The sequence below is a fragment of the Pipra filicauda genome, unplaced genomic scaffold (assembly GCF_003945595.2).
Source record: "Pipra filicauda isolate LSUMZ 115617 unplaced genomic scaffold, ASM394559v2 scaffold73_size2923735_pilon, whole genome shotgun sequence".
Lineage (NCBI taxonomy): Eukaryota > Metazoa > Chordata > Aves > Passeriformes > Pipridae > Pipra > Pipra filicauda.
This window is the reverse complement of record NW_024104909.1, coordinates 900,918-926,693: the sequence shown is the minus strand read 5'-3', so window position 1 is coordinate 926,693 and position 25,776 is coordinate 900,918. Positions and strand designations below refer to the sequence as shown.

General features: G+C 52.0%; 2 protein-coding genes across 4 annotated transcripts; one reads left to right on the top strand and one right to left on the bottom strand.

The window, feature by feature from the left end:
• Nucleotides 1–78: 78 nt before the first annotated feature.
• Nucleotides 79–20,383, bottom strand: LUC7L (LUC7 like). Of its 3 annotated transcripts, XM_027750807.2 has the most exons (11): nt 20,184–20,365; nt 18,333–18,427; nt 13,595–13,693; nt 12,783–12,893; nt 12,155–12,298; nt 11,572–11,748; nt 10,798–10,886; nt 4,915–4,944; nt 3,878–4,042; nt 2,793–2,854; nt 79–1,527 (listed from the first exon to the last, which is right to left on the bottom strand). In XM_027750807.2, the coding sequence occupies exons 1-10, from the start codon at nt 20,242–20,244 to the stop codon at nt 2,827–2,829; spliced, it is 999 nt and encodes a 332-aa protein (XP_027606608.1). In that variant the 5' UTR covers nt 20,245–20,365; the 3' UTR covers nt 79–1,527; nt 2,793–2,826. The 3 variants fall into 3 exon arrangements, with proteins under 3 accessions (XP_027606608.1, XP_039245504.1, XP_027606607.1); XM_039389570.1 differs by lacking the exon at nt 2,793–2,854 and having other exon boundaries at nt 18,333–19,603; nt 20,184–20,383; XM_027750806.2 differs by lacking the exon at nt 2,793–2,854 and having other exon boundaries at nt 20,184–20,364.
• Nucleotides 20,384–21,514: 1,131 nt separating this feature from the next.
• Nucleotides 21,515–25,559, top strand: PERCC1 (proline and glutamate rich with coiled coil 1). Its single transcript, XM_027750901.2, has 2 exons — nt 21,515–23,455; nt 24,683–25,559. Exon 2 carries the CDS (start codon nt 24,714–24,716, stop codon nt 25,413–25,415), a length of 702 nt encoding a protein of 233 aa, XP_027606702.1. The 5' UTR covers nt 21,515–23,455; nt 24,683–24,713; the 3' UTR covers nt 25,416–25,559.
• Nucleotides 25,560–25,776: the final 217 nt, after the last annotated feature.

Sequence of the window (25,776 nt, the reverse complement as noted above, 5' to 3'; positions counted from 1 at the left end):
GCCCTTCCGCCCGGCCGCGGTGGCGGGGCCGGTGCCGGCGCGGACCCCGCGACAACAAACGAGTCCGGGCAGCACCGGGAAGCCACAAACACACATCTTTAATGCGCTCAGAACCGCGGCGGGAACAGCGACAGGCGCGTACACAGGGCAGCCCCGAGCGCGCGCCCGCCGCCCGCCCCTCCCTTCCCCCCCCCCCTTCCCCCGCGAGCGCAGGTTACAAAAAACAACACGTGAAACCGCGGAATTCGGTGTAAAAACGGACCCGGAGGGAGACAGGGAAGGAGGGGTGGGGGAGGGAGGGGCGCATGCACGGGGGACTGACACCGGGGAGCCGCGGACGGAGGAGGAGGGGAGGGGGAATGCTGGGCGGATCCGCACAGCATCGACGGACCCCCCAGGAACGGTAATTAACGGCCGTAATTAACCGCCCCGCCCGGCTAATGAGCAGCGCCCGGCTCGGCGGGACACAAGGGCTTCACTCGCACAACTCCCACAAAACGCCGACCCTGGATGGCGACCAAGGGCTGGCACAGCCGGGCTCCTTCCTGCCCTCCTGGGACACAGACCCGGTTACAGATCAGCGGGCGCTGGGACACCTCCAGCCGAGGCACCTCTGCCCCCTTCTGCCTCCCTGGCCTTGGGAACACACCAAAGCTTTTGGCTGCAGGTCAGAAAGTCCCCCAGGGGAAGCTCTGGCTGCAGAGTGCACAGTAAACAGCCAGATGAAACCAGCCTCGGTCTCCCACTGCTTTGCTCACACCCACTGTCTGACCTGTAAAGGGACTAAAATCAGACCTGAGCCCATCTCAGAAACGTGCTGATCTGGTCACCCTCACAGCTTTCAGAATAAATCAGGGCCAAATTTTACCTGTCTCACCTCAGCTGGACAACTGAGGCAACTCAGGTGCTGGAGACATAAAAATGAGGTGGCTAAGCACTAAAAGGGATTAAAAAAAAATCAGGATTTTCTTTTGACATACATAAACAAAAGTAAAAATAGAATAAAGTGAGGACCAGCACTACTGGTGTGCTCACAGAGGGTCAGGGAGGGCTTCTGGGAAGGGCTGAAGCGTTACAAAGGTCAGGGCAGCTCAGGGCTCCAGGCACAGCACGGCCCCAACCACTGTCAGGACAAACACAGGGTGTCCACACTGGCCTGGGCTCAAAACCATCCATCCAGGTTTATTTATTCCTACTAAAACAAAACCCTGTTAAACAGTACGTAACTCTTGTGTTCTCTACAAACTCACAGCTATCTGCCAAACAATAAAAACCCCAAACTACAAAAGATGAGTTGTATTCAGTAAATATAAATGGGAAAATTTAGGCTTTTGTGTAGAATGTTTATCAGACTATTTACAGTGCAACACAGATCGTTTTTGAGTTCAGATCTCTCCAGCTTCTCTCTCTTCTGACCTCTTGGAACGAGATTTGCCGTTTGTGCTCTCGTGCCGCCTCTCAGAAGAGCTCTTGTCTTTCCTCTCTCTGTCTCGGGACTTCTCTCTCGAAGACCGATCTCTGGAAGATCTGAAGCACAAATGAAACCATCTCTATCAGCTTCACAGCTCAAAACTGTCAGTCACCCACAAAGTGACACCATCTTTCCCTCTCAGGGCTGTGGGGCAGCACAGGAATGTGCCTACAGGTCCCCAAGGTGGCAGCTCTGGGCTCTGTGGGGTTTCCATGAGGGAACACCGGCTCTGGACCCTCTGTCACTCCTTCCTCACAGTGATCCCTTCAAGCTGTGGCCCCAGGGCCTCTCTCAGGTCTTCCCTGGGCCCCTTATTAGTTTTCTGGGATATGCTAAAGCACCTGCAATTTCTCCCTCGTCTCTGATTCAGCTCTGCCCGTGCCTTCCAGAGTGGTTTTTCATTTTGCCCTAAGCTTTCTGTTCACCTGCTTTAAATACCAACTGGATTCTTTGCTCCCTCAGCCCTGGGCTTTTCATTTTGCATCCTGACAAACACTGGCCTTGGCAGCATCCCGGGTTCAGAATCAGGATGACACAGATTTATACTGTACATCTTTCAGTGGCCCTGCCCGAGTGACAGCTACATATTTTCAGCAGCTCTTCCCCGTGTCAGCCCACACAGAATTAAGCAGGAGGCTTCATACTGGGTCCAGTCTGAAAGGCTGTGTCTTGTGTGATTCGTGCCAGCTCATGGAATAGCAGAATTCCAAGGGAGCTGATCCTGAGGGAGCTCTAACAGCCCATACCCCTTGGCAAAGGCGCCCACATTTTACTCCAAGCCTCAGTACACAGGTTTTTCCTTACAGACACAAGAAGAGGCCCTGGCAGGTACCTCAGAGGTTCCAGCTTTCATTCTTGTTGATTGTAAGGTTTGAAAATACTTCACAATTGATAGATCAAAACCTTACAGCCCTTTGGTGTCACATGAGCCATTTAATTGTCATTAAACTCTGTCATTTAACCAGAACACATCACTCTGATGAGATTAACTCTCTACCTGTTCCCACAAGAGCACCTGCTGCCTGCAAGCCTCCTACCCCGAGACCTCCAGATCCTGTGACACTCTCTCTTTCTTTCTGCAAGTGAGACCTCAGACCAGCAGAACCCAAGGGCTGGTTCCGTTAATTCTCACGAGAAACTAAACCTTTTTCAGGAAACAGGATTTTCCTGTTTGTTCTCTTGTTTTTGCTTTATTTTCTTAAACTGATCCTGGCCTGTCCCCAGTTCTCAGCAATTTTGTGCAGGTGTGTCAGTGCCAATCCCCCTGCAGCTTTGATGGGCTGGTTTGGATGTGACCAAGGGTTCCGAAGTAATCCCTTACCTGCTCTTTAGTAATAGTTATTACAGGATCTTCCTCACTTCCTAATTGTCCAAACTTCTTTTCTTTATTTTTCATGTTCAAGACAGATTTAAAAAAGCACTTTAGTATCTCAGCCATTGGAGAATCAACAGTATTTACACCCCCCCTCAATTATTAACAGGCTTATTTTTCAGACCATTATTTCCCTCCCCTTCACCAGGTACCTTTAAAAGCTGTTCTTGCCCCTCAGCTAAAGTGACACAAGACACACAACAATAGGTTTGTTTCTGGAGTTGTAGTCCAGTGGCCTAATCAGGTGAGACAGTGCTAAAGCACTCCTCTATTAATCAGGAGTATTTAAAAACAGCCAGATCTAACTTCAGCAAGCACCTGGAGATAGACTTGCTGCTGGGCTAAGAAGGGCTGTAAGGAAATGCAGTGATTCCATTCAGTGTTTCTAATACTCCTACACCCTTGTCTCATCCTTCCTCCAACACAGAGGTTGTTCTGCTGAGTTTCACAGGAGACTTAAAGCCCTTCCTTGAACTATAGTGCTTCTCCTCAGCAATAGGAGAATTGTATACTCCTCCTGGATTCCTTTTTCCCTCCCTCTAGTGCTGATTCCTAAAGAATTACCTCTCTCTCTCTCTCAAGCAGCCTTCTAACAGACTTGCCTGAGACCCCAAATCATACATTTCCCTCCCCATGGCAGCACTGAGAGGAGGAATCTGGGAAGCAGAAGATAACAACAGAAATGTAACATCAAAACTGCCTCTCAGTCACTTGGCTTTTGCAGACCCAGGGAGGCTCAGTTAGCTCAGACAGACCTTGGTGCTGCTTCTCATACAAGAAAACCAGGAGTGTCTCAAGGCTCGGCACTGCAATCAGGGAACCAATTCTACCTGCTGGACTCTCCTCTCAGCTGGGATCTTGCTTTAGAGTTACTGCCCTCACGTGAGGCCACTGGGAGATCCTGCTCTGGCCCAGGAGCTGGCCCAGGCCCCGGCACAGGCCCCTGCAGCTGCTGCTGAGAGCCACGGGATGGGGAGTCTCTCTGTGAGCCAAGGGCTCCCCTCTCCAGAAGCACTCCTGCCAGGAATACATACTTGTGTTTTGAGCTCCTGTCTCTGGAGCCCCGGCGGTGCCCTCGGCTGTGGCTGCGGGAGCGGCTCCGGTGGCGCCGGTGCCGGTCCCGGGACCGAGAGCGGGACTTCCGCCGTTCCCGGGACGCCGACCGGGAGCGCCTTCGCCGCCTCTCCCGGGACCGTGACCTGCAGGGGACACAGGCTGGCTCAGGCTCAGGACACAGGCAGTGCCTGGGATCTGCACACCTGAGCCCACCCCTCCGACATTCCCGAGTTACACGTACCCAGAGCATCAGCACTCACCCCTCCCCAGCCACATCCCTGCCAGCACCCACACCCCTCCTCCTGCACCTACCAACAAAGTGCCAATGGATAATACAGTTTTCAGGGAAGTTTATATAAAAAAGCTCCCACCGTTATCATAAGCGCATGCCAAGGGCAGAGCTTACAACCCTGCCTCACTCAAAGTGTAAAAGCAGAAAGGAGGCCAAAGTAAGTAGCCTGTTTATTTATTTTAAATTACCATAACCCTAAGAGAAGCCTCCCTTGTGAAAGCCCTGCACTTTAGAAGCAGATTTGTTTCAACCTGCTCTAAAAACAAGAAGGATGCCAGAGGGAGATCTCCAGGTCCATGATCACACAGAATGCTGTCATACAATTCAGACACACTCTTCCAGAGATGTGGGGGGTTTAATCTTGCATCAGTATTTTCACATCTGAGGTATTACACATGTAACAGATATTTCAGACATTAAAACTATGGAAGTATATCAGTATATGCCTTGGAAGAGGCACCAAGGACATTCCTGGACTCACTCTGGAGCACACAGACCCCGTCCTGACCAGGCTGCAGAGCCCCTGCTGTACAGCCCAACGAGGGACACCAAGCTGAGCAGCACCACTGAGGTGCCCACGCTGTAGTTCCTTTTTTTTCAGGAAGTAAGGCAAAGAGACTGAGGCACTGAGTGAACTCCATCTGTGAGACCCAGGAAAAACCTCAGCAGCTAAGACATAAACACAAACAGGCATCTGGTAGAACTGTAGAACTGGGCACTCACCTTCGACGATCTCTATTTCTTGATCCAGACCTAGAGGGAAGAGGAGAGTTAAGTGAGAGAAGTTATGATAAAGCCAGTGGGTTTTCAATAGAAAAACTCATCCACGCTGGCAGCTCTTCACAGGAACACAGCAATACCCCAAGTGATGTGTCAGTTTAAAAAAAGCTTGCCATTAAAACATTTAATTAGCTTCAATTTTGTGGGCAGTGAGAATTTGTCAAAAACTGAAGAACTCTGTGGAAACACCAGTTTCTGCTTGCAGAGCTTTCTGTCACAACAGAAAAGGTCTAGAAACCAGTTCAGTCTCTGATAAAGCATCACAATGAACCTTTCTAGGTTTACTGTGCACATTTGTTATATATCCTTTACCCCCTGCAGTCTAACATCAGCTGGATCGACTCTAGATTTTCAAGAAGTGCCACTCTCCAGTCAGAAAAACACTTGACAGATTTCTGGTTTTGGTTCTTTTGAGGCAGTTGTAATTTGAAAAGGTTTTAGTAAAGAGAAAACAACACTTTCTACCTCACTGTATTTGTTTAACAAATATTAGAGGAAAATTTGCATCAATAATTTATCCCTGTCTGGGAAACGTGAACTAGAAAAAAAGAAGGGACACAGCCAAAAGGGAAGAGCTGAGAAGTGACAGATATAAACTTGACAATCCTTCATCCCTGACTTAAAAAGCACTTGAGAAGAATAATCCAGGCCTCACTATTCTTTCTCACATTTCCATGGCTTCGGAGCTCATGTGTGGCACCTCCCAGCTTACTGCTGTCAGCTTTTGACATAAACAATGTCACAATTCTCTCAACTTCTGCAGCACCATTACTCAGCACCACTTAAAATACCACAGCACGTGCAAGACCCACCCTCCCTCTTCCTCTGTGGCCACATCTCAGAGCCAGCTCATACCAAACTGTCACGTGCTGTCTGAACAGTCTCCTTTTGCTTTAATTAAGAAGTGGCTGATCTCCCTGTTCAGTGACTTAGAGACTCACTCTTGTAACTGCTCCCCACTGCACAGACTTACAGGGGTGTTGCAGTCACACCCCTGGCACTGTAGAAGATGTGGCTGAAAGCTACACACAAAAAATTTGAGAAGCAATAGAGAAGTATCCGTTTTAATAACATCATTTAAAACCACACCTGGGTAAGACGCGACTAAGCAAATCAACGTGCACCGAACATTTCTTCACAATGAAATGGGGTTGTTCAGTCATGGTAGAAAGCAGAAGAAACCCCAAATTTAGAGGGGAATTCAGGTAGGACTGTAAACAAGGTGGAGCTGAACTTGGAGTCTGCAAACGAGCCATGCACTGAGGCAACACACAGGACCAGGTGAAGGAAAAGCTGATAAACCAGGAGAGCAAGGCAATAACCACACACCTATAACAAAACCTGATGGAGCAGCAGGACCTCCTGGAGGTGCCTGGCAGGCAGATGAATTGTTCTGGTGGTTGCAATTACTCCAAGTTCTTAATGTCCTTTTCATCCTGATCACTTTATTCCGAACCACCAGTGCGCACATCCTCACAAAGCCCTTCCACGTCCCCTGAAAAGCCTGGCTGCCCTCCCCTGCCTATGATCCGAGCAGGAACAGGCACGAAAAATTCCTGATAATCATTCCCTAGAGTCACACTTCAGATTTCAGGAAGTATCCAACAAAACAGCTCTTTTCTTACTAGCCTGAATCACCAGGAGACAAAAGAAGAATGCTGTCCAGAGGAGCAAGAGGCTGAGCATGTCTATTTTCTTTATTTTTTCCTCTTTCTGGTCTCTGTATCACAGACTTTGTGCTGAGTTTCATAATCTGTCTTTTGTGCAGCCTAACACAAAGGAAATCCATTTGGCAACTCCACTGGACTTGTTTGCTGGTGTAGCCTGGAGGCAAACACTGAGGGCTGCACTTCCAAGCATGCCACCTCTCCACAGAATTCCAGTCTTCCAAGATTACTGGGCACCCAACAGCCGCCAGCAACACCAAACAAACGACCTGTGTTTATTTACCACTAAGTGTGACAACCCAGTTCACTCATTCCTATGTGGAATGACAGTTTATCGACAAATTAATAACAGCTGAGAGAGGCAGAGTTTCACAAGGGAACCCACAGGTTCCCAGAGTATGTCACAGTGCCTGTCAGTCACCAAAGACTCCCAAAGTCAAGTCACACTCTCTCTTACTGAGTAACACCGTGAGGATGCTGCACATGAGGATATGACAAGAAGAGTTCTGCAGGAAACATGTTTCCTCTGGTTCCCTAAAGTATCAGGCTCTGGATAAGAGGCAGTTTGAAAAGTGGTAGAAGTCACCAGTCAGTTTTTGATGGAGAAGTGCCCCTGTGAGTATGGTGTGCACAGCTCCCAGTGGGTAAGGGGCTGGGAAATCTGGGATGCAACCTCAGTTCTGACACTGGGAAAACTATTGTCCTCCTTTGGGTCAAGGTCTCATTTTGGAAAGGCAATTAATTTGACCTCCTCTGTATGGCACTCCTGGCTCCTTCATAACAAGTTTTCTCATGGTATCTGAGCAGGGGAGCACACAGGTGCCTCCACACAGAGCCAGCCATGGTCTCTAAGCAGTGTCACACATGGAAGCAGCCAGAACTCAGACTTTATGTCAACTCAATGCAGTTCTTAAGCCCTTCATATTTAAAGCCATAAATAAACATTCAAAAGCCATCTTCAAATCCCCTCATCAGGTGCATCCACACATGAACTACCTATGAACACAAAAGGCTCCTTAACGTTCAAGAACTGAGAGCTTGGGGATTTTTTAAAAACCACAAAAACAAAACCCCAGACACACCACAGGAGGAAGAAAGGCAGCATTTTTGGGGAGATGAGGATCAACTAAGAGATCCAGAGGATGCTTCCTGAAGGCAACTCTGTTGAGCAATTTCCACACAGAAATGACCTCCAGGAAGAAGAGGCACCACAGAGACAAACTGAGTCCAGATCAGGTACAGTCCTGCTGTGGGTCTGACACTTCCCATTTCACTTCCACCTCTCTGACCACTGCAGCAGCCACAGCAGTCCCTTTTGATGATCTCCTGCACTCATCAGCTAGTTCCAGATTCTGCAGCTCCCAAATTTAACTGGATTACTGACAGTCTTGCATGGATACCAGAAAGTTGGGAGGCTCTCCAGAAGGTGCTGTTCAGCAGAATGCTGCAGCACAAACTGGCACTTCATATCCCACCAGGCAACCCACAGAGAGAAAACCCATATAAAACACCCTAAGTGATATAGAATCATAGAATCATAGAATCGATTGGGTTGGAAAAGACCTCCGAGATCATCGAGTCCAACCCTTGGTCCAAATCCAGTCCATTTACTAGATCATGGCACTCAGTGCCACATCCAATCTGCGTTTAAAAATCTCCAGGGATGGTGAATCCACCACCTCTCTGGGCAGCCCATTCCAATGCCTGATTACTCTCTCTGTAAAGAATTTTCTCCTGATATCCAACTTAAATTTCCCTGGCGGAGCTTAAGCCCGTGCCCCCTTGTCCTATTGCTGAGTGCCCGAGAGAAGAGACCAACCCCCACCTGGCTAGAACTTCCCTTCAGGTAGTTATAGACGGTGATGAGGTCACCTCTGAGCCTCCTCTTCTCCAGGCTAAACAACCCCAGCTCCCTCAGCCTCTCCCCCTAGGACTTATGCTCCAGTCCCTTCACCAGCCTTGTTGCTCTTCTCTGGACCCGCTCCAGCCCCTCAATATCCTTTCTGAACTGAGGGGCCCAGAACTGAACACAATACTCAAGGTGTGGCCTCACCAACGCAGAGTACAGGGGAAGGATCACTTCCCTGCTCCTGCTGGCCACGCTATTCTTGATACAGGACAAGATCCCATTGGCCTTCTTGGCCACCTGGGCACACTGTTGGCTCATGTTGAGCTTCCTGTCAATTAGTACCCCCAGGTCCCTTTCTGCCTGGCTGCTCTCCAGCCACTCTGTCCCCAGCCTGTAGCGCTGCAGGGGGTTGTTGTGGCCAAAGTGCAGGACCCGGCACTTGACTTTACTGAACTTCATCCCATTGGAATCAGCCCATCTCTCAAGTCTATCCAGATCCCTCTGCAGAGCCCTCCTGCCTTCCAGCAGGTCGACACTCCCTCCCAGTTTGGTGTCATCAGCAAATTTGCTGATGATGGACTCAATCCCCTCATCTAAATCATCAATAAAGATGTTAAACAGGACTGGACCCAACACAGACCCCTGGGAACACCACTGGTGACCGGCTGCCAGCTGGATGCAGCTCCATTCACCAGCACTCTCTGGGCCCGACCCTCCAGCCAGCTCCTAATCCAGGAGAGGGTACACTTGTCCCAGCCATGGGCTACCAGCTTTTCCAGGAGTATATTATGGGAGACAGTGTCAAAGGCCTTGCTGAAGTCTAGATAGACCACATCCACAGCCTTCCCCTCATCCACCAGGTGGGTCACCTGATCGTAAAACGAGATCAGGTTGGTCAGACAGGACCTGCCCCTCCTAAACCCGTGCTGGCTGGGTCTAATCCCTTGTCCATCCTGAAGGTGCTGTGTGATTGCACTCAGGATGATCTGCTCCATAACCCTGCCAGGCACCGAGGTCAGGCTGACAGGCCTGTAGTTGCCAGGGTCCTGCTTGCAACCTTTTTTGTGGATTGGGGTGACATTCGCCAACCTCCAATCATCTGGGACCTTCCCAGAGAGCCAGGACTGTTGGAAGATGATGGAGAGCGGTTTGGCAAGCTCTTCTGCCAGTTCCCTCATCACCCTGGGATGGATCCCGTCTGGTCCCATAATAATAATATGTATAATACATAACAATTTGGGGTTTACATCTTTCACATTTCATCAAAATCACCAAGCCGCTTCATTCCGGTGTTTATTTGTCAGCACTTCCACTAATTAGAGCCAGAAGCCAGCACCATCTTAGAGCACAACTCAGTTACAAACCTCATCTGCCTCAGATAAACTCTTCAGCTGACACCAAAGGTCAAAAGGAGCTCTCCACAAGCAGGAAGGTTGGGGTTTTTTTGATGCAAGAAGTACAAGAAGAGAAACACATGCGGTAGCTGAGGAGATGTTGTAACAATGAGAACAGCATTCCCACCCTGCCACTTCCTCTGCCTGAGCCCTGCAAATAACCACCCTCCCCACACAGGCTGTTTAACTGAGCTGTTTACACACAAGGTGCCTCTTCACTTCAAGTACAGAAGAAATTGTTTTTCCAGTTCAGCTGGCAGGAAGCAGAAAAGCTTGTCCTGAGAATACCAACGTTCCAGCCACTCCCACTGCTCAGGAATTACAGACATCTGAGCAGAAGGTGACACACAGGGCCACAACCACCAGAAGCAGTCACACCTTGGGATCTCTTGGATATCAAAGCTGTGCCAAAAGCACCTCACTGTTACTGTAGAAAAGTTTTGGAGCAAGACAGGCAGCCCCCCATTTAGCTCATGGATACCAGCTCCACACTGTTGTCACCTACGAGACTAGAAGTGAGGAGGGCTGTTCAGGGAATTTCTGCATGACCCTTTTGAGCAGACCTACTCCTCACTCATCTTGAACTTTCCCACTCAGATGCATTGGATGAGGGTATTTTATCCATATTCAGATTCCCAAGGACAGGGACTAGCCCAATATAAGCCTGAAGACTGCAGGGAGCTCCCATCTTTCAGACACACAATGGAAGTTGAGGCAATACACATACAATCACTCTGTGGTGGGGCTTTGTGCATGTGTTTCCATCTTTCACTGAATCTCAAGGTGCTCATACAGTATCCAGAGCTCATCCAACAGCTACTCCAGCAGCAGATGCTGTGTTCCTGCAATGCTAAGGTACGAAAAATCAGACTATTTAAAACCCAACTTCACAAGCCAGCTGTCAGGTCCCACTTACCGTCTGCCCATCCTCTCCTCTCGTTCTCTCTCCTCCCTCCGTCTCAAACGATCCTGGTTTCTCTTCTCTTGCTTTTCTGCCACTGTTTTCTAGAAAAAAAAACCAAAACAGTCCACATCATATTTCAGCCATACAGTCACAGGTCAGAGATCTGCAGGGAGACCCTTCCCAGAGCAAGACAAAGAACCATTTCACTGCATTTTATGTGCTACTCAAGATCTCTATCAAGGTTTTCATTTTCCTCAGTCAAGGCACTGACCTCAATATACTGAGGGAGGCACAGGAATCACAGCTCTTACTAGAGCAGGCTAAAGGTCTCTGTTTGCAAGCAAGACCCATGCCACAACCCATTACAAACCTCTTCAGAAAACTCCTAACGGCTTCAGCTACTCAAGACCTTTTATGCTGATGTGAAACTTCAGTTCACACACTATGTGAAACATCAGTTCCAACATCTCGTTAAGAGGCCTCAGACTGACAAATTTCAGCCATATCAACAAGAAAAATACAGGTGACTGTACCAATGCTCTAAGGAATAAATGACAGCCACGGTCTGGTTTGACTGATTCAGAGGGTGGATATTTAGTTACCCAGAAAATACAGAACAGAACCCAAGAGGAGGCTAAAAAAAGCTCCATTTGAAGTTTCAGGGATTCTGCAATTGGAAGATTCTGAGCTTTTACAAGCACTCTGCCAAGAATTCTGTATTAATTTATTAGAAGCGTTCAATGTCTTCGAAACTACAAAGAGAAGGTTTAAAACAGAGAGGATTACCCTCAGCTGATCCAGTTTCTCACGAATCTGAATGAAACCCAAGTGTAATTTGCCTCCAAAGTGGTCAGCAAGACGCCGGTCGTTGTCATGGAGACCCAGATATGCTGAACAGACTTCACACACACGCAGCTTCTGCTGCTGGAAACTGGATGCAGGCATTGAATTTCGGTATTCCTCCTAAAGGGAGGCAAGAAAACCCACACAAGTGTCAGGGAAGCCTTGCATTGTCACAACCCTCCAGGGAAACCCCTGCAAAGAATGGCTTTCAAGAATGAAAACCCACCCCCACACAAAGGAGGTGCCACACAAACGCTCTGTGGGCACAGCTAAGCCCGACAGTCTGTCCCTGCAAAGGAACAGTGACCAAATATTCCAGAGGACAAAGCCCTCCCCGCCCCAGTCAGCTCTCTGCACTAGAGAAAAGTTTCTAAAAAGCTTTTTATCCACTGCCAACTGCTTGCTGGCACATGGCTGAAACTGGGAAAGGAGGTGCTGGCAACACAGGGGCAGAGGTAGGAAGTGCCCAGCTGTGACACGTACTCAGCCCAGGCCCCTGTTCCAACCCACAGAACCAATGCCATACCTCTGCCTCTTTCTTTTTTGCCCGGACTTTCTCCACTTCCATCAGGATCTTCTGAGACTCATCAACATTTCCTTCAGCTCCCAGCTGTTCAGCTTTAGCTAGGAGTTTTCCAATGTCTTCGTTCAGCTCGTGTACTTTCTCTGCCTAAAGAGAATAGTTAGTTTTTAGTAAGACAAGAACGCGATAAAGCTTGCAGGAAAACTTCTCCCTTCTCTTTAAAAAATACTGTTTAACTAAATCAGTTGCTGCAAGATGGCCATAAATCTCCAAAAGTCAAGAGGCCCAACAAAAGGGCTGGTGGGCCAATCACAACAGTCACCAACACCTGGCAAAGAGAGAAACTGGGCATGGAAAGGACATCATCAGTTCTGCTGCAAACAGCAGCACATTTCTGGCTTACAGGACAGTACAGAGTCCACAAAAGCAGCTTCAAAAATGTCCTGTATTGGCCCAGTGAAGCAAGTTCCCAAAGAGGAAACTCCATTTGAGCATTTGCTAAGTAAAGAGATAACAACCATGGGATGGATTTGCTATTCTAAACCATCAATTATCAGTGGTGTCAGAGACAACAGAGCACCACAGCTCCCACACAGACTTTCAGAGCCAATGTTTAACAAGAGGCCAATACCTTTGCAGACACTTCAGCACTGATCTCTTCCTGTGTCTCAGCCAGGCGTTTCTTGGCCAGTTCTGTTCTCCTATCACACTCTGCAATGAAGGACTCCAGGTGATCCATGGCCTGCATGATCAGACAAAGAATTAGGAATAAAGATGCTCTCCATGCCAGATATACCTTTGACAGCCAACAGCCATCTGGTGCAGTCCCTCTGTAATGCACAAACAATCTCGAGAACAGATGCTTTGGAGAAAAAGAACAAATGACACTTTGCAGAACAAGTAACATTTGACCTGTGCCTGGAACCTGACCCAGTTCCTTGACTCTGACACATCACAGGATGCTCACATCAACACTGCTTTGCACTTGAATTTCCAGAGCAGGAGCAACAAGTGCACAGACAAAAGCACTGGAATAACATGAAAAGGGAAGACAGAATTGTTCTTCCCCTTGATCTGTTCCATCACAGAAAGCTAAATCTGCCAAAAGTAAAACCACAGAGTAGAAGGGTTTTAATGTTAAATCCCCTTCTGGGACAGGGTACCAGGTTACAACGACCTGGTACAGAGCAGCAGGTGTGGGATGCAAGGAATGCCAGAGGAGCCTCCCAGATAGCTGAGCTAATGGGGGATGGCAAGTGCCATAATTACTTGTACAGTTCCAAGCCAGCAATCAAGCCCACAGTCAGGAAGGGGCTGCACATCCTGCACTGGTCACACATCAAACACCATGATGAGCTGAAATGGTCACCGAGTTCTACTGCTCAGCTCAGTAACTTCAAGAAGCATTACCCACAAAAGTAACTAAAACTTCTCCATACTCACATCCAGCTCAAAAAAGAGGTCTCTCTCTTTACTTGCAATCTCATAATCTGCTCGCAGTGCCAAGTCATGGATCTTTGTACATTCTCCCAGGTCCATTCGCTGTGGAAGAGAAAAAGGAAGACTCGTGTAAAAACCCTCTGTTATAGCAATAAGCAGCAGATCCTTAGCTCTTGCCAACTGCATCACATCAAAATAAAGTCTTTTTAGGAAGAGCTTCCTTCTAACCTATCAGTAATACAACTAGCCAGAAGAAACACATGCTTGCCAGAACCCCTTTTCTAGGTGTTCCTGGAACAACATTAACACACCCCAAATGTTACAAGACCAGCCCTACTCCTGCTTTAGGTCATAGCATAGCCTTAGAAACTGCTGTGAGGGAGCTGGGTGTCCTTCAACAGGCACCAATTGCCAATACCTCCTCTCATGGAGCCACAGCAAAGCAAAGCATACCTGCACCCTGTTTAAAGCTCACCTGGAAATGCACATCTGTGAAAGGACAAGCCCTAATAACATATTGAAAGATACAAAATTGTAGGACAGAAACAATGCTTCCTATCAACAACAAATGGACTTAAAGGAATAGGGGTTACAGCCAGTGGAAATGCACAACCCCACGCTCAGCAACAACAGACTCTTAATTCTACAGCCAGCCCCTTCCCACACCCAGCTGCAGCCTGGCATTTTAAAGCCTGCCCAGCAAAGCTAAGTCCTACAAATAAGCCCATTTAATGAGAGATTTAAGAGCATCTCCCTTCCCAGAAAGCTCTGACCTGCATGCTGCCCTTCCCTCCCACTGCAGTCAATGCTATTTAAATTTATTTTTCCCCAACCCAGTAGTTAACAGCCACATGAACCCAAGTCGATTATGCTCTCGAAACAGAAATGGCATTTCAACATTATCAATTTGTAACAAAGAACATTTCTCTTATGGTAGAGAAAGAATATGACATTTTGAAAGCCAAAACAACAAAAGCCCTAACTGTGAGCCACAGTAAGAACGGCAGGGTACGTGTCAAGGAACACCCCAGCCCTCCATCCTCTTCTCTCCCAGTCACCACCAGTTCCAAGGAGCCCAAACCTGCACATGCACAACAAGTGTCAACTCACTGAGCTGCAGGAAAGAGCTAAAGTGGAATAACACAGAATCCCTGTGGAACATCACAAACTAAAGCTTATGGGGACACTTATGTGAAACAATGTACTTGAACAGCAGTGTTTAGCAAAGAAAGCAAACTCCACCAGGTAAGACTCAGGTTTGCAGCAGTTATCTCTTATTAGCTTTTCTCTTTTAGACAAAAATAAACCAATTCTGGATGACTTGCCACTATTTAGCCTTTCTCATTTTGCTCAGATTTACCAGAATAAGGAGGCCACAGGCTACAGAAACAGACACTGCATCCAGAATAGTCCTGCTGAGCTCAAATGGTGGAAATTCAATGCCTACAAAAAAATCCCCATGCTGGTACTTTCAGAGCTTGATCATGTTCATCTTCAGGCAAGCCTCTTCAAAGAATGCTGGAGAGCTACTGTTTTTTTACCACAAAAATAACTCTTTCTATGATGTGACATATCTTTTATTCTCATGGTCATTCGACTGAGATCACTTTCCAAAACAGGGAGAAATTAATGATATTAGATGTGATTGCCACAGATCACAAATATTCTTATCTGAACTTTTCTTGCAAGCTGAGCCACTTAACCCCATTTCACAGAAGGGTCTCCAATCCAAAACTTCAGAAGAGCTGACAATGTGCACCTGTTTGTTAAAAGGGGAGCACATTCAGGTCTCACCAGCTTACAAACCTCCAGTCTTCCTCCATGTCGTTTGGGATGTTCTAAGGCAAGGAGATTTTCACAGGTATTGCTCACATGAGGTAAGACCAGCAGCCCTTCTGCCTCAAAGCATCCTCTCACCCCAGGGAGGGCTGTCATCACTCAGCCTTTCCACAGACATCACAACGTGCTCCAGTCAACACTGGCTGGTTTGTAACACAGGTGACCAGCAGAGCCTGAGTGAAGATTTAACCCCCCATACCCACAGACTGAAGACATTTAGATATCACTGGTTAGTCCTACTCACATCTCCTGAGCAATCCACATTCTGAGGTATCTCTTATGTTCTCTGCTAAACTGCTACCTCACCACAGAGTGAAATTTCCACAAAGAAGGCTCCTTAATAGTGATCAGAGCTGCAGAGTTTCACCCAAGTGAAAAAGGAAGGCACAGACGCCCCCCCAAAACAATTCTAAAACCTACAGATTTCAGCTCACTCATATTCCCCTGTCAGGGACACAATTAATTCCCTGAATGTAACCTCCAAGCCATGTTCAACCTGGGCAGCTTTCAGACTCATCTGTCCAGTTCTTAGTGGAGCTGAAATTCAGGAGGATTACCAGCTGTAAATAAGCTACAGTGGTTTTCTTTGGTCTCTGTATGTAAGGAGGAAAATTTTGGGAGAAGTTAGTTTAGTAAGTTAGTTTAGAGAACCTCTGTAGCTTATTTAGTGACGGGTTTAAACAAATTTCTGGAGCCAAAAAGAGAATAATCACAGGAACAATTCAACTTATAATGACAGCTCTTATGACCAGGAACGCTGGTGCACCTGAACAAAGCAACATCAACAGGCCTCCTGCAGCTCTCAGGAATATTCCAGAGCTTTACTGACAGCCTGGACTCCTTCTCTTACTCTGCACCTGAAGGTCAGTGAATGGGACTCATTTCAGTGAGCACAGCTACCCAAGAGATCAGCTTCCTGCTCGCCTCCAATCAGCCTCCCACCAAGGAATGTCTGCACACACAAAGGATGCAGCAGGAACAATGCCTTCAGGGGGAGGATGCAACACAGCCAGCACCAGAAGGCTTGGAGCATCTGTTGGAAGTTTCCAAGAGATCCAAGGCCCTGATTTCTGCAGCAATACACCTAGAGATGGGTGTTACCCCACCCAGCTGAGCAGAGCACCACAAGGTGCCAATGGAGCTGCCCAGGATCACGAGGGGAGCCTGCACATTCCAGCTCAGTTTCATTCCATGCTGCTAGCGCTGACAGCTGAAATGTTTTTCCTGTTCTGGACATCACATGTGCTTTCAACACAGATCTGGGGCACCAATACTTTTTCTTGCCCCCAGGAACCGGCTGAGAGCAGTGCAGAGCTCCACAGCCACTTCAAGGCCACCACAAGATCACCTGAGTGATCCACAAAATAACTTGTGCAGGAGCAGTTTTATTCTATCCTGTTCTTGCAATTGCTGAGCACAAACTCCACAGCAAGAGGGAAAGGACAACTCCATCAAGACAAGTCACACCAGAAGCAAGAGAAACAGATTCCTCAAGGTGCTTCCCTGCCCTGGGAAACTCATAACCCACCCGAACACCTCAGACTTTGGCACCAGCTCCCACAGCCACACACATCACGTAGTTCAACCCCTTCAATTCACCATTTACCCTCTTCCTGGAAACCTGCCAGAAGAGGCAGAATGCAGCCTGCCCCTTCGAAGCACCCTCTGGGCCCCAAAAAACTGTTGTAGAATCTTGTGTCAAAAAATGCACCCTGACCACAGCGACCTACACGAAGGATGGAGGTTTAAAATTCTGAAATGGAAGTGATATGGAGGCTGATGGAGCAATCACCGAAAAACATTATCTGAGGTTCAAATGAATAAAAAAATCAATACACAGAGATTGGTATTCAGCTCTTCCAATCTTATTCAGAGACAGCCACTGAGAAGCTGAAGTTTGAGCAGTCAGAGCAGTGGCAGCTTTAGCTCTTTCCAGCAGTGCTGCCACAGTCCTGCTATGGCAGTGACACAAGCAGGGCAGCAGTGCCAGCCCGCCCTTTGCTGGAGATCCACAGTGTCCAGCCAGCTCCCAAAACAGCAGCAGGAAGGGCTATAAATAACCACAGCATCTTTAAACAACCTGGGTAAGTGGATGGGCACTGGGAACACCACAGCATTTCATGCAAACACTGAGGGTGAGGGTGGATTTCAAACACCCCCATTCACCTCTGTCTTGGAATTCTGTAACATGGCAACGGGGACAAGACGTGCAGTGTTTTCTTTCCCAAGTCCCAGCTTTCATCTGGGAGCCCAAACTGAACACTCACCTCACTGTTAAAAGCCCACATCACCTTGTGCTCTCAGAGGGAGCACGTGAGCCAAACCTTTGAACACTGGCCAGCCCTGTTCCCACAGGGAGCAGTGAAGGAGCAGAGAGAACTGTGTGAGACCAGTGGGGCAGAGAGACACAAAAATCAACCAGGTCAAACAACCCATGTTCGGCTGGAGCTGTGACCTGCCATGGCCACCCCACCAGGAATGATGGAATAGCTGCTGTTCCATCAGGAAACATCACATGGTTGGAGAGAGGAGACTGACAACCTCCAAGGACTATTGCAGCTGCTAAGAAAACACCTGCTAAGCTGAAGATGCAACAGTGAACTAGAGCACCCAGGGCAGCAGCCGACCTACAGTCTGGGAACCACCACAGGACAAGTTTTAGGCTCTGACCACCTCAAACTGCTAAAAGAGAAAGAATTTTACAACTTCACATGGGATTGTGAGGGGAAAAGCATTTTGAGTGTATCTTAAGAGCTCCTGACTTCAGCAGTTTCCATACACAGTTCACAAAAGCTGGAATTAGGATTGTGACTGCTCTCTCCTAGAAGTCACCCACTCTGCCCAGACGAGATGTACCAACATCCCCCCCACCAGAATTCCTTATGACAGAGGCCATACTTACTGTTCCAGCCAGGATATCATGGGGACAGCAATCCAGGAGGTGGCTCTTGCAAACACGATCGTCTGTAAACTTCACCCTTTGTCTGGTTTCATCTCCTGCAATTCATGTGTGGTTTAAATAAGGAGACATTAGAACACCAAGGGAACACAGGCGTGGGCACGAGCATTTCACCTCAAAATGCAGATTAAAGTACTTGGTGCTCCTGCTCCCCAAATTTACTCAAAAAAAAACCAAACAAAAAAAAAACCAAACCAGCTTAGAGGGCAGCAGGATATTCTGGAACACTTATAATTGGCAACAAACACTGTTTTAGCATTTATTCATCCAGGACACCATGTTAAACACAGTGCTGGCGAGCCAAGCAACGTCCAAGGCCTGTCATCCATATAAAGAGGCAGCACAGCCAGAAGAGAGAAAAGGAGACAGACAGGCTGGCTCCCAGCCAAAAACTGCTAATTTTTTTCCACCCCTTTTTTTTTTGTTTTGCTGTGAGGAAGGGGCAGGAGATACCAAACCCCACGGATCAGCAAACAGGGCTGTGCTGGGCAGTTTTTACAGGCAGCTGCTCTTTGCTCACGTGGTAACTAAGCCACCAGTCCTTTTGGTGTGGAACCCAGCTATGCAGTGTGCTCTTCCCAGGCCGTGCAAAGGTGATCTTGGCCTGGAACACACCCACCCTCAGCCCACCCTCAGAGGACATTTTACACTCAGGAGCCACTTAAAACGACACAATATCAGAAAAGCAAAAAAAAAAAAAAAAAAGAAAAGAAAAAAAGAAACAAAGTTAGTCAATACACACTGCGAGCTCCAACACATACTATACCCATCTGCATTCTTCAAGACCTCAGCTGCAGAATTTTATGCCCACTGTTGAAAAGTTTTAAAGGAAAAGCTTTCTTGCCCACACCTGCAGTAAGGAAGTCAGGGGAATGATACATAAAAGTAAAGGCAAAGTGGTAATGGTATGTGACAATTTTAAAGCTCATCTGTGCATATGACACAGGTATGTGTAATACTAAAGTATGGGAATAGTAAAGTATTAGGATTCACAAGCATCCAGGAATAATGTTGTGTCTACTGAATTTTTTTTTTTTTAATTTTTCTTTTCTTTCTAAGCTACACTTTTAAAGTTACTTGTGAAAAAAAAGCAAACACTTTTTTTTTTTGTTATAACAGCTTTAAAAATTGGTTGTGACTCACGGCTCGATGAACATGAGGCTTTTCTGCAACTCCCTTGCAGATTGATGTAGGCAGGCAAAGATACACTGAACCTTTATAAATAAAATAGAGGGGCCACAATTGTTCAGTTTGTATGAAATAAAAATATGGGAAGCAATTCAATAGCAACTCAATACACAGAGAAAAGAAAAGCACTTATTCACTTACGAAACAAAGTGCAAAGTGCCTGGACAGCCCTGCTAACGTGCCAAAGGGGATTTAAGTACTCAGCGAGTCGCAGAAGGGAGAACACAAACCGCAGCGGGGCCGTATTTTGCACGGGCTGTCACATTTCTGGTGCCGGACCGCACCCGGCGCTGCAGGCACACCTACCTAGTGCCTCTGGATGCGCGGGCACGGAGCCGGCCCTGGGCCTGCCCGCTCGGCCGGGCCCGGGGCGGCGGGGCTGGGCCGCGCCGGGCGCTCCCTAGGGCCGGGGCGCGGCTGGACCCCCATGCCGGGCAGGCCCGGGCCCGCCTCGCCGCCACGGGGCTGGGGCCAGGCGGGCGGGGGCGGATCGCGCCGCAGGTCCGGAGCGAGCGGAGGCAGCGGCCGGGGCGGGCCGGGCCCCGCGCGCTGAGGCGGCCGCCGAGGCCGCGGCGTTTCCTGCAGGCCCCGCCCGCCCCTACTCACCGTCCCGGGCCGTGCCCATGAGCTGGTCCAGCAGGGCCCGCATCTGCGCCTGGGCCGACATGGCGGGGCCGGGCCGGGCCGGGGGCGGCGGCTCCGACCGGGCGGGACAGAGACTGGCACCGAGAGCGGTCCCGGGGCCTGGGGCGGCGGCGGCGGCTCCGCGGCGGCGACGGCGGCGGGCGCTGGGCGGAAACAGCCACACCCTGCGCCGCGCGGCACGACGGGAACGGTAGTCCGCCGGGGGCGGGGCATGGGCGGGGCTTGAGGGACAGGGAGGGCGGGGCCGGAGCGAAGGGGCGGGGGCGGATGAAGGGGGTGGGGCCGAGGCGAAGCGGTCCGGAGGGGCGGGGAATGGATGAGGGGCGGGCGGAGGGGCGTGGTTCTGGCAGGGGGCGTGGTTGCGTCGAGGGGCGGGGCCTGTCGATGGGGCGGGGCTGGCCCGGGACACTCACGGGCCCCCCAGCCCGGGTACGCCCCGCCGGGATCGGGCCCGTCACCGGCGCTGCCCCGGGACCTGCCCCGGGACGTGCCCTGGGGCTGGGCGGGTGTGGTGGGCACAGTAGCCGGGCCGCGGCGGGGCGGCGGGGCTAGGCTGCGCTGTCTGCCGTCCGTCCCCATGGCACTGTGACAGCGGGGGACCACCGTGGGGAAGATGGGGAGGAGGACTGGGGGGTAAGGAAAGCCCCTGCTGGGGGTTGGTGGTGCTGGGATGCATGGCTAGGGCAGGCGGGAGCAGCGGGAGGCAGGATAGATGCACGGACAAGGGGATAGAGGGACGAGGGGTTGAGGACAGGACAGCACAGCCCAGAACAGGACAGCACAGGACAGGACAGCCCAGGACTGTTCCCCCAGCTGCGGGAGGGGGATAAGGCCGTGGTTTTGCAGCGAAGCTTGGGCTGTTGCGGAGCTTTGCCGGGCTCTGGGTGCTCTGTCCAGCTTTCTGAGCTCCATCTGCAGCTCCCAACACCCCGCGGGATTCACCTCCATCCCTTCACCACGAGCTCCCCGCCCCAGCTACCCTCCCACCGCCCCTTTGTGCTGCGACGGAGCTACAAAGGCAGCGAGGGTTGGTGCCGGAGCCCTGCCTTACAGGCTGCTCTGTTCTGCCCTAATCATGCCTGTTTTTCCCCATCTTAAAGCTTCAAAGCTCCGTTGGCTTTAAGGGACCGGCAGTGTGTGCCAGCCCCGAGCAGGGGGTGCAGGATCAGCCCTCGAGTGAGGGCTGTGGACACCCTGCTTGTCTGTGGGGTCTCTGGAGGCAGGAGACCCTTTCCCTGTGCAATGGGAGCTCCTTGTGCCTGGCCCTGGCAAAGCCTGGAGCAGGGATGGCCACCCTGGGCCCTCAAATGGGTGCAAAACCACTTGCCCAAGCCTGCTGCAGGGGCAGTGGCATTGCCTCTCCCTCCGGCTCGCCCCAGAACGGTCCTGCTGAGCCTTGGGTGCTCCCTAAATGCGTGTTATTCCTTCCCACAGAGGATGGACACCTCATCACTCCCAAATCTGTGAGCCAAGCCTTGTGCTCCCCACACCCTGCCCCACCCCTGGAGCCCCTCGCCAGCACCACCAGACCCTTCCCACCCAGGCAAAGGGCTGGTGCAGCCCTTACCTCCCAGGCTGAGCCAGAGGCTCTGTGAGCTCTCCCCAGCTCCTGCACTGCAGGAAAATGATCTGGGACAGCAGTGGCTGGGAACACCAGAGAAAGCCCCCCTTCCCTGTGGACCCTGGCGGTGGGATCAGGCTCCCCAGGGATGCAGCCGGTGGCCACGTCAAGCCTTGCCGGGCGGGTGGGTGACAATGGGTGACGTCAGGGAGCGGCCCGGAGGGTGCCCGTGGCTTATCAGCCCCCACCCGCGTGTTTGCCCAGCGGTGCCCGGGCGGGATGGCTGATGGCTGATGCCTGATGGCTGATGCCTGATGGCTGCTCCCGCCGGGCTCTGCCAGTGGGAGTGTTCGGAGAGAGGAGAGGGAGTTCTAGGGAGCCGGTGCTCCCACATCTACTCCCGCAGGGTGTCCCGAGGCTGCCGGCCCGGGGAGGGGGTGGGTACAGCCACGGCACTCCCCTCACCAGTGCTGCACCGTGCCAGGGGCTGGGGACCCCACCTCGGCACCGGGGGACAGCTCATCACGGGGTGCTCGGGGCAGGGGGCAGGAAGAGCTCCGAGGGAGCTGTGGTCACCCCAAGAACAGGAGAGCAGGGCAGCTCTGTAGCAGGGCTGTGCCTGTCCCCAACCCCCATTGCCTTTGTCCCCACTCCCTGTGCGTCCCCAGCACTGGTGGCAGAGTCCAGGCACTGTGTCAGGCCCATCCTGCTGTCATGGGCAGGCTGCCCTGTGTCCTCTGGCCATCTCGTGTCCCCGGGCATCCTGCATCCCCCAGCTATCCATGTCCCCTGGCCGTGTTCTGTGCTGCCCCAGACAGCCCTGCTGGCACATCCCACTGCCAAAGCAAAACGGGGACCTCTGGCACAGCCTCCTTGTGATCTGAGCTGATTCCCATTGTCACCATCCTCAGCCCCTCAGGTGCTGTGTGGGCCAGCAGGGCCACAGGCCATGAGCAGAGACACGGGGCACCCTAGTGCCCCATTCACAGTGACAGTGCTGCCATCCAAGTGCTGTGGGGCTGGCCCAGCCATTCTCCGCACAGCATGTCCACCTTTGCATGCACAGGTTCCAAAACCCCTCCCGAGGCTGGTCAGGGAGCCCGACATCCGCCTCGGGGGGGCATAAGGATTGAGATGGGGGGTCTGAACCTGCAGCACCTGGGTAGACCCCACAGAGAGGCTTTGCCCACTGCAGTGGCAGCCCCTGTTTGCAGAGGCATCGCTCCATACGCAGTATGTTCTTCAGAAGATCCCTACTCCAGGAGTCAAAATAGCATGAAATTTAATTTTACGCCTATTTGACAAAGCTTGATTTCGCCTCCAATCAGCGGGGAGATAAGAGCCCTCGGCACAAGTGTGCGGGCAGTTTGGCAGCTGGGGCTGCCGATTTAATAGGTGAATTTACAGGGACAACACTTGAAAATCCCCTGGCTAGTGAACCATTAAGGTGAGCCCTGCCTTCCGTCCCCGCGTCCCTCCCCGCGCCGCTCTCCCGTTGCTGGGTGCTAAAGCAAACCCCGGCTCTGTTTACCGAGTCTACTATTACAATACGGCTACCAAATATTTGCCAGCCGCCAGCTCCCGCTCCGCTATAAATACTTCAGGCCCAGGTGGAGGGACGGGCAGGGGGAGCGGCGCGGGAGCCTTTGCATGGCCGGGCGGCAGCGCCAAGGTGAGTGTGAGCCGCAGCCCCCCCGGGCGATGCCCTCCGGCACCGCGGTGTTTCCCCGGCTGAGGGTGGCAGTGGGGCGGCCTGACTCTGTCGCTGGGGTGGCCCCACTCTGCTCTGCCCACAGTCCGGAGAGTGCCTCGGGTGCCTGAGCCCCCCCACAGCCCACCCCAGGGCAGCACAGAGGCAGGGCCGGGGGGCCCACAGTGGGGACAGCACTAAGAGGGGCACATGGTGACCCCAGAGATGGCAAGAATGATCTCCTAGGCTGGGTATATGGCCCAGCACCATGTTTGGGGTGGCTGGAGCAGGACTGGTCCCCCAGGATTTGTGCCCTACCAGGGCTGGGGCTGGGGTGATGGCAGTGCCAGGCTGGTGACCAGGGGTGCCCTGCAACGAGGTAGGGCTGGGGGCTCCTCAGCACAGGTAGCATGAACTACAGAGGGGTCTCATCCAGCTCAGCAAGACTCAGCCGTGGCTGGAGCCCGCCAGGGCGGTGTGGGGAGGTGGTGAGTTCACCACATCACAGGGGAACCCATGAGGCCATTCTGTGAGCAGGACACAGGGCTCGATATCCCTGGTGCTGAGCCCAGGATGGCAGGGTGGGTGCTGAGCAGAGGGTGGTGGGATGAGTGTTGAGATGAGCCCCGTTCACCTCCATGCACAGCCCTGGGCTGAAGGGAACATCCCACTGCCCAGCACCTCTGGGGGATGTCCCCACTGCCCCCTGGCCCAAGGCTCAGGGCAACATTCCCATTGCCCTGCATCTCATGACTTTGTGGGAACATCCCTGCTGCCCCATGTGTCATGACCCAGGGACGTTCCCATTGTCCCACATCCCATGGATTCAGGTGGACATCCCTGTTGCCCCACATCCCATGGCTTGATGGGGACATCTCTGTTGGCTGTTGGGGTTCAGTTAGGATATCCTCACTGCCCCATGTCCCATGGCTTGGGGAGGGGTGGTATCCCTGCTGTCTCATGTCTTGGTGGGGACATCCCTGCCGCCTGCTGTCTCAGCGCTCAGTGGGGATGTCCCTTTGCCCCATGTGCCAGGGGGAACATCTCCACTCCCCTGTATCCCATGGCTTGGTGGGGACATCCCCAATGCCCCACATCCTGCTGCCCTGCAGCCCCATCCTGGCCATGGTGTGGCACAATCCGCTGCAGGGCCACGGTTTGGGGAGGATGCCACAGTGTGTCACCCTCACCCCACTGTCCTGCCCGCAGAGTGAGCCCAGGGGTGGCCCTGAGCACTGACATGGCTGCAGGTGTCATCCAGCCCCTGGCCGAGCTGCGCCTGCCCTCGCCCTTCCCACACAGCCTCCTGCTGCCCACACACCCTGAGCCCGACTTCCACAACCTCTCTGAGGAGGAGGAGGAAGAAGAGGAGGAAGAGGAAGAGGAGGAGGAAGTGGAGGCAGCAGAGGAGAACATGAGGCCAGAGCCGGCCATCTCCAGCACTGCCGAGACCACCCTCCGGCTCCTCAAGTTCTCGGAGCTCATCAGCTGTGACATCCAGCGGTACTTTGGGCGGCGGGGCCGGGAGGAGGCCGCCGGCACCCAGCCCGTGCCCAAGGACTGCGAGTCACCCCGGAGCGCTGGGGCCCAGCCCGAGGCCCCGCGGGGCAGCCCGGGGGCCGTGCACAGGCTGGGGCCGCTGGCCGAGCTCTTCGAGTACGGCGTGCACCGCTGCCTGTCCCCGCGGGCGGCCGGTGGCCGGACACAGCGGCTGGAGAGGAAGTACGGCCACATCACCCCCATGCACCGCAGGAAGCTGCCGCCCTCCTTCTGGAAGGAGCCAGGCCCCACCAGCCTTCTCCACACCGGCACCCCCGACTTCAGCGACCTCCTGGCCAACTGGACCGTGGAGCCAGGGCCGGAGCTGCCGTGTGCCGGGCGGGAGCTGCCGCTGGAGCCGGGTCGCCCGGGGCTGGAGGCCGAGCCCTTCCCCGGGCTGTGACCCCATGGCCTCGGGGGCCCCTGGTCCCGCCACGTGCCACTCAGTTAATGATAAATCTTGTTGCCCCAGTGCCAGCGCTGGGGCACCTGGAGCTGCCGGGTCGGAGCCGGTGGTGGGACGAGTGAATAAATGACTCCCACCAGGCACCAGCGCATGTGGTGTCCTTTGCCACCCGCCACTGTGGTGTCATTGCTGCCTGTGACAAAGGGCCATGGCTTGGCACGGCCCCCCAGGCCAGCGGGGAGCGCGGTGCCGGCAGGAGCCAGCAGCCCGTGTTTACTCTGCGGCACAAGCCGGTGGATCCCATCCCTTATCTCGGCCACGCCGGGACAAAGGGCAGTGTGGGGCCTCATAAAGCACC

Bases quoted from the DNA above. Each gene is read 5' to 3' on its own strand.
- LUC7L (XM_027750806.2), bottom strand. From the start codon at position 20,244: ATGTCGGCCCAGGCGCAGATGCGGGCCCTGCTGGACCAGCTCATGGGC. The intron at 12,894-13,594 runs GTGAGTATGGAG...CTGATCATGCAG, and splicing joins ACCTCTTTTTTGAGCTGGAT to GCCATGGATCACCTGGAGTC. The intron at 4,945-10,797 runs GTAAGTGGGACC...TCTTCCCTCTAG, and splicing joins GAGGAGAGGATGGGCAGACG to GTCTGGATCAAGAAATAGAG.
- PERCC1 (XM_027750901.2), top strand. From the start codon at position 24,714: ATGGCTGCAGGTGTCATCCAGCCCCTGGCCGAGCTGCGCCTGCCCTCG.